Genomic DNA, 8,179 nt, shown 5'->3' on the forward strand with positions numbered 1-8,179 from the left:
CACAAAAATATTCCTTATTATTAAAGGGCAACAAAATAAATCATAGAAAAAAAGAGTTCATATCTTTTACTTCACTAAGATCAACAAATGGAAGAATTTAAGGATATGGATGTTCAAACATAGGCAAAATGGTGAATGTTACACAGATTGTAAAGTGGCCACTTAAACCAGCCAATGACAGGTTGTAAGCTGTGTAAATGCCCAGACTTCCGTATTCCCTTCCTTAAGGTATTCTCCATCCCTGTTGTAATTTGTCAATATTAATTTGTTAATGTTATTCTAAACGTTCTCTATTTGAAAGTTAGGTAGGTACCTATTTGCGTTTTAGAGCACTTACTTTAAATTTGAATTACGTCAATTTTATCATTTGTTTTAATGTCATCGATTTTTCTCGGTGAAGCTGTTGTTTCTGGTGCTGTCATCTCTTTCTTCGCGCTCGGGTCCCGCGCGAGTGAGCGAAAGGGGCGCTGCCATTCGGAAGTTGAGAAGTAATATAAGATGGAATGGAATGAGAATTATGTCAGTGATTTTTTGTATGCAATGGCGCGAACAAATATACTTGTGTATTTCATTTTAATTTTTGGATTGATTTATCTAACAAGAAGCGACGCACTGGGGGGAGATAGATATGACCTCGGTGTTAGAAAGGCACCTAGATGTAAGTTAATACTAATTCATATTTTAGGTATTAGAACAGAGAGGAAGAACATTTTATAGAAGGAAAGAAAATGCATATAGAAAATGCATATAGAAAATGCATATAGAAAATGCATTAGAAAATGCATATACATATTTATTAGATTAAGAAATATTTTTAAAATCAATCATTTAAAAATAGCTTATTACTTAATGAGGAACTTCAGCCCTACGGGAAATTGTATACAAAAATGTTTTCTTAGGCGGGGTAAAAATTAGAGCATTAAATTGTACTGCAAAGTTTCTTGAAAATGTACAGAAAAAATAATAATAAATATTTTGATAAAAACGCACTACTTTAAATGACGTCACTGGTTCATGTGAATCAACCTATAATCTAAGAGCTATGGAAGATTTCCGGTCTGCTTGTCGCTTCTGGACCAATGGGAAGAACTGAATGAGAATAAGCGGAAATGAACCTCTGACGTTACACGCGGAGTTATTTCAGAAATACAAAACTTTGAAAAATCGTAGCGCCGATAATACGATATATAAAAATTAAAAAAAAAAAAAATTGACTTAGTTTAACAGTCTATTAACAAATATTTTTTTTTTAAAAACCACTTAACTTCCTCATTGTACAATCTTTGTTACAATATGGTATTGTAGGATGGGGTGGTGCATATGCCAATATATTAAGCCGTCTTAAAATAGTACAATGAATAATTATTAAAGTAATTTAAAGAAACCCTCAACATTCAATACGGAAAGTCTATATAAAATATTTATGGTTCATACAGTAGACAATCTTTATAAAATAAATTCTATTTTACAAATATATAAAAAAGAAAATATAAAAGAATTTGAAATGAATAAGTCACCCAGGTGCCAACATAATATTAAAATTCCTAAATTCCATACAAGTCACGGTCAAAATAGCTTTGTATTCAAAGATGTAAAAAATTCTAATAATCTTCCTAATGAACTAAAAACTATTAAAAATAAAATATCAATAAATAAATTTAAAGTTAATATAAAGAATTTTTTTGAACTCGTTTAAAAACAACATTTAATTTTAATTAGTATGAATGTATTATTGTTTTATGTTTTTTCTTTATATTTCCTATGTTTTTATTTTTCTTTTCATGTATTCGTATTTAAAATTATATAAACTCTTATAAATAAACAACTAAAACAGTGTAAGTCACTCTCCAAGCACAAGAGTTAGTCTCTTTTTTTGGAGAGTTACAGTGATAACATTCACTAGATGTGTAAAAGTAGATATTCACTAGATGTGTAAAAGTAGATATTACAAAAACATGTACTTTTTATGAAATTTATGAACAATTTTTTTTTTAAAAAAGATGATAGTCTGGGTACTCCGGGGCTGCATAACAATCATGAGGAAGTTCTGTGATTTTTTTTGTTTGTTTGTAATATATCAAACTAAGCAAAAAAAAACATGTGTCGAATTATCATTATCATCGCTACGATTATTTAAAGTTTTGTATTTTTTTAATTATTCCGCGTGTGATGTCTCTAGTTCTCTCCGGTGAGTTGTTCCGATTGGTGGGCTTCCCAGAAACCGAAAATCTATGACAACTCTCTATCATTGGTTGATTTAGAAGAACTTTTGACGTCATTGAAAGTAATTCATTTTTAAATGTGTTGCAACGGATAGAAAAACATGTTTGTGAAGAGAATATGGAAGTCTAGGCATTTTCAGGGCTTATGGCCTGTACGGTTTTCCCTCTCTGTTGCTCAGTTAAAATCCAGCCAGTTTGCAAGCATTTGGACATACTCAAACATTGTTGAATTAACTACCTGGTAAAAGAAGTATAAAAATTGAAAATTTGTTTTCAGGCGTTGCCTAGTAGGTGATTTGGTTCAGCCGGATGAATCTCACCTACACTATAAAGGTTTCGGCTCCTTTACTTCACAAAAGTCGACAGATGGAAGAGTTGAGTAAATGTGGATGTTTAAACATGGGCGGAATGATGTATGTTACACAGTGTGTAAAGTGGCCACTTAAACCAGCCAATGACAGGTCATAAGCTTTGTGAATGCCTAGACTTCCATATTCCCTTCTCAAAAATGTTTTCTCTCTCTGTTGCAACATATTTAGATATGAATAACTCCCTAGGGAGGAAAACCAGCCAGTCTGCAAGCATATGGACATACTCAAACATTGTTTTATTCATTATTTTCATTAATTTTTTTCATACATTTTAGAGGAGCTTCGCCCTAAATAATTGAATTTAAAAAATAAAAAAAAACATTTGCTAACGCGCACAGCGCGAGGAAACGGTCCACCTATAACGGAGCTCCGAGAGCAACTGAGCGTTTTATGAAAGTGATATAGGCTGGCCTGTGTCATGCGTGAAATTGTCTCTTTTACAGTATATGTCTATAGGATCAGTTCAGTGCCGAATAAATTGGCGTTTGTTGTATAGCATAGTTTTATAATGTGTTTGCAAACTAGTAAAGAAGGTAAAAAATATACAAATAAGCAAAATTAAAGTATGAGCGAACAAACTGTTTATTCTCACAAGGTATAGTAAATATATGTTCTGAGGTAGATAGCATTTTTTTGAGTTGTCTAAAGATAATTAATACAAAATTGGGTAATATATAAAAATACGATAATCTTACAAAAAATTATGAACAAAAAAAAAAAAAAACTGTCAAAGTACATGAAACTGAAAAAACATGAAAATGGAAAAATTTATGGAACTGAAAAAAAAAAACAAAAAAAAATACTAATTAAAAAGTATAAACTGATAGAAAGTAATAAATACGTAAACTAACATTTAAAAATAAAAATATAACACACTGTCTAATAATTTATATCACACAAAAACTCGATCGAGAGTGAGTGAGAGTAAACCGTAAAGTGTTTGAGATAGTCGTATTTTCAGTATTTTTTTTATTTCATCCCCGCGATAATGCGACACTTCGGTAAAAAAATAAATTGTGTAAGTGATTTATCTAGAATTTCTTATAATTTTTTTTTCTATACCCTATAAAAAATATTTCAATCGATACGTTAATGTATGAATAAAGTTACCAGGGTGGATAGTCATGTGATCGGGTCACGAAATTGAAGAAAGTTAGATAATCATACGTAAATGTGTAAATGTCAATTGATTTCCAGTTAATTTCCCATTTCTCGGAATTGGAACACGGTGCAATGGCTGCCCGCCCAGATCGTGTGAGGATGACCCCGCCATAGTCTATGGATATTGCTGCGGATGTGCAAGATTTTTAGGTGGGTAATTATTTTGATTTTTGTGTATCGTATTATCAAATTAATATAACTCACCCCTAGAAATAATTCAACGAACATTCAACCATTTATCCACAGTTGATGTGAGGCTGGATCTTTGAGGATGTTTGTTGGTAAATCTGTTGCTAAATGTTTCGTTTCTTCGGTCTTAGAAACTTGTGGGCTATACTCGTACTTATGAACACCCAAAAGAAACCGAACCGATATTATAAGAATTTGTTTCAATAATTATTTTCCATTTTTTTTACTCGTAAGCATTTTTTAAATTAAAAAACATGGAGAGCTCTTTTTTTTAGGGAAAATTTTCGCAGGTTTTCCCAGAATGTGAATGAGGAAGTTCCTCGCAATGTTTTCCTGCACGCGGTAAAAATTAATTGTTTGAATGTGTTGAATTTTTATTAAAATGAACAACTTTAAATTACGTCACAAGTTCTTCTTAATCAACCAATGTGTTGCGATAGATTTTCAGTTTCCGGGAAGCCAACTTACCAATCAGGACAACTCACCGACTAGAACTTTTGACGTTGCAGGCGGAGTAATTTCAAAACTAAAAAAATCGTTGCGCTGATAATACGATAGATAAAATAAAAAATACGTTTTTTAACTTAGTTTGATAATTTATTAACAAATAATAAAATCACTGTACTTCCTCATGACGTTATTCCCAAAACCCACACGATTCCTCTCACGAAGCTCCTCTCTTTTATCGCACAGAGAGTGTTAAATATTCTGGAGAGCGTATCGGGCTCTCAAAAACAAAATATATTTTCAGGAGAGAGATTCAGGACTGGATTTTCCTTGGAAGGAAGGATTTGAGTTAGAAACTCCTTGATGAGTTTTCAATTAGTTGAGTTGATCGTTTCATGTGTGTCATTGTTTATTATTTTTATATTGATGTGCTATGTGCCATTTTAATGATGTTTGTGTTCTGTTTTAGTTCTATTTTTGTATATTTATTAAACACATGGAGTTGTGACTTGTGTCTCAATAAATGTACTCGTACACCGGATCATTTTTTTACACGGTTTCGAAATAACACGGTGCCAAAATTGTTTTTTTTTTTTAAACACAAATTTAACAATGCGTAACAACAGTTCATTTTCTATTTAAGGTGCTAGACTTTAGAAAGAGGTACCTCTTTATATAAAAAATGCACCTTCTTTGAGCCCTTTCCTTCATTTTACTGTTTTTTATTTTTATTTTTTAATATTCCTTTTCTTTCCTTAGTTTCTCTTTCTCTCTCCTTCCAAACTCATTACCTGGTTCCTCATTCTTTAATATGTATAACACGAGGGAAACATTTTACAATAAGTATAATGAAACATGCCTTAAATTAGTTATTTAACATAATAAGAAAATAAAAACGTCATTTATCTAATTAACCTAATTATCACCGTAAACATAATCAGCAAAATAAACTGAAATAATCATAAAAAATAAAATAAATTCAAATAAACTTGCAGAAAAAATTTCATAATCAGGAAACAATTTTTTACCTATTTGGCTTGATCCACTCACGACCCACGATCCGTGCGCAACCCACTTTTAATAAGTTAATATGTGCAAGCCTTATCTCCCCATTAAAAAACAGCTGTTATTTTTAATTAATCAGGTTTTCCATATATGTATCTTTTGATAAATATTTTGTTTTTAAGTACAAATTGTTGACCAACTCTTCTTTTGACCAGTCTGATTTTCGGTTGGCTGAAATATATTGCCATAGTAGGTTCATATTATACTAGTTCGCGCTCAGCCACAGTACTGTCTTGGCGTGAAATATAGTTCCTCTCTCCAACCGTAGTTTAAAATTAGAAAATATATTATCATCATCATCATAACTCCCTTTCCGAACCTAATAGTGCATATCGCAGATCGCAGCGTATATTGATCATGTTTGTTTCATAAAGGTAAGATGATCAGTCTTACGCTTCAGGTACCAGTCCAGGAACTTTAAAATATCGTAGTGTGTAAACACCCTTTTACAAATAAATATTTCATATCAACCATGTCGGGGATCGAACCCGAGACCTCTTGCATGGTAAGCAAACGCGCTGGCCATTACACCACGAGGCATTATTAACATTATTAACTTGTTACTGTTTCCGAAAATTGAAATCAAAAATCTATCGCAACACATTGGTTAATTAAGAAAAACTTGTGACGACATTTAAAGTTGTTTATTTTTGTTGAATGTTTCATTCATTTTAGGGAAACAATAAAATACTCAAATTTTTACCGCGTGTAAGAAAATATTTTTTATTTCCAATTTCCTGTAGCACTGAACTTCCTCATTCAGACCAAAATGGGCACCAAGTCATTAGAAAAATACGCATCATCCTTCGGCAACTGCACATAATATGTGCATCTACCATCTTTCAGGAATTAGCAAGAAGCCTGCTAGCCACGTATGCGGCAGTAATTACCAACAATCTACCAAAGCTACCCGTCGGATATCTTTCTTTATTTTGTTAACCATAATGTTGAAACGGTGCTTTATTTATATAATTTATTATTGTTTTCTTTTTAGCATGAACATTTGACAAATTATCTACTCTGCTCAATGTTTATTTTTTGTCAATTTTTTGAAAAAAATTAAGTTGCTAGAATTCCCCACGTCCATGCGCTTTGTAGCTGCAAGACGATTGGTAATCTAGCTTCAATATGTTAATGTTATCAACTATCAAATAACTTATTTTTGTAAATGGGGTCTAGAAATTCAACCGTCCATGCGCTCAGTAGCTGCAAGATCTATTTTATATAATATATATTTTTTTAAAAGGACTAACCCGCTAAGCCTCTATTTTAGAGGCTTGTCAGCAGGTGGGAAAGAGAGGATATGGAAGGAATCTATGAAAAATACACTCAGTCCTATTTTTTTTCACTTTCATTTATATTTTTTCATTTTCATATATGTGTTCCGTTACACATACTTAGACAGTTTTGATTTTTTTAGTTCCATATTTTTTATTATTTTCATATTTTATTCAATTTTGTATTAATTATCTTTAAACATTTCTAAAATAAATATTCTGTATTTTATATTTTTTTAAAAATGCTGTCTACCTCAGAATAGGTATTTACTATACCTAGCGAGTTTTACTTTAATTTATCTTATTCGTATATTTTTAACCTTCTTTACTGTTTTGCAAACAGATCATAATAAAACTATTCTTTTTGAGTACAATAAACGCCGATTTATTCGGTACTGAACTGAACTGAATTGAGAAAAAAAAACTTGGATTTCTTTCATGCAACTGGTGGGAATCGAACCCGCGACGCCAGTTTCACAGTTTGTCGCCTAACCAACTGCGCCACGGCGCCTGTCAAAAACTAAATCCTCTTTTTTTTAAATGAGTTTTTTTATTAATTTTGATATCATTCAAAGACTAAACTTCATTGAATACATAATGTAAATGACATAGATTTCTTACCGCCCATGCTGTCTGTAGCCGCAAGACGTGCTGTGATCTAGCTCTTATCTGTTAAAATTGAAATATATCATAATTGGAAATGAGGAACTTAAATCCATAAATAAATAGTCCATGAGCTCTGTAGCCGCAAGACGTGCTGGGATATTTATTTATTCACAAGATTTTCACAAAAATAGCGCTATGTAAATAATCCAACTGTAATATACTTAAAAATATAAATAAATAAATTTATTTATTTTTTTAGAAAAATAAAAATTTGTGTTCGTATAATTAACCCAAATATTTAAATTTTGGTGGCCATTTTCAACGAGTTGTAAATAACTCACTATTAGAAAATGGAAATCATGTTGGGCTAGAGTGGAATTCGAACCTCGGACATCTGATCCGTAAGTCCACAACATTAATTAGCCACGGGACAACCCAATTCAATATTATTAAACTATTCGTTATTGGAATGCCCTACATCACTCTTTTACTTATTTGGCGTATAATATACGACTCATCCCCCTCCCGGACAAGAAAACACCTATATATTATACATTAAAATGTTTGTACTTCTACTTTCATTATTGCTTTTGAAAACGATATTTTGAATACATTTGTATTTTGAAAAGTACTCAATTTTACCAAATGTTTTTTTTTCTTTCAGATAAGCTCCCGGTACTATGTCCGCATGGCCTAGACTGCCCCCTTAACGGAGCTGGACTGTGCCATGATTACGAGTACATGTTGGCTTGCTGCTGTTGACGTCACAATCGCCATTAACGTCACATACTCTAAGTGACGTCATTATGAAAAAAATATTTTTAAGGGTTTTGTTCCAATT

General features: G+C 31.7%; 1 protein-coding gene across 1 annotated transcript; it reads left to right on the forward strand.

The window, feature by feature from the left end:
- The first annotated feature begins 449 nt into the window (after positions 1-449).
- On the forward strand, positions 450-8,179 carry LOC148283080 (uncharacterized). The gene is made up of 3 exons (XM_088224097.1): positions 450-658; positions 3,791-3,904; positions 8,003-8,179. The coding sequence occupies exons 1-3, from the start codon at positions 499-501 to the stop codon at positions 8,098-8,100; spliced, it is 372 nt and encodes a 123-aa protein (XP_088080223.1). The 5' UTR covers positions 450-498; the 3' UTR covers positions 8,101-8,179.

This window comes from Micrasema longulum, unplaced genomic scaffold (assembly GCF_059751315.1).
Source record: "Micrasema longulum isolate JH-2025_06_02 unplaced genomic scaffold, ASM5975131v1 h1tg000262l, whole genome shotgun sequence".
NCBI classification, from domain to species: Eukaryota; Metazoa; Arthropoda; class Insecta; order Trichoptera; family Brachycentridae; genus Micrasema; species Micrasema longulum.

What these genes read in the sequence shown, in the direction of transcription:
- LOC148283080 (XM_088224097.1), top strand. Translation starts at nt 499, where the DNA reads ATGGAATGGAATGAGAATTATGTCAGTGATTTTTTGTATGCAATGGCG. An exon ending in TGTTAGAAAGGCACCTAGAT is followed by an intron (nt 659 to 3,790) that starts GTAAGTTAATAC and finishes ATTGATTTCCAG; the next exon opens with TTAATTTCCCATTTCTCGGA. An exon ending in CGGATGTGCAAGATTTTTAG is followed by an intron (nt 3,905 to 8,002) that starts GTGGGTAATTAT and finishes TTTTTCTTTCAG; the next exon opens with ATAAGCTCCCGGTACTATGT.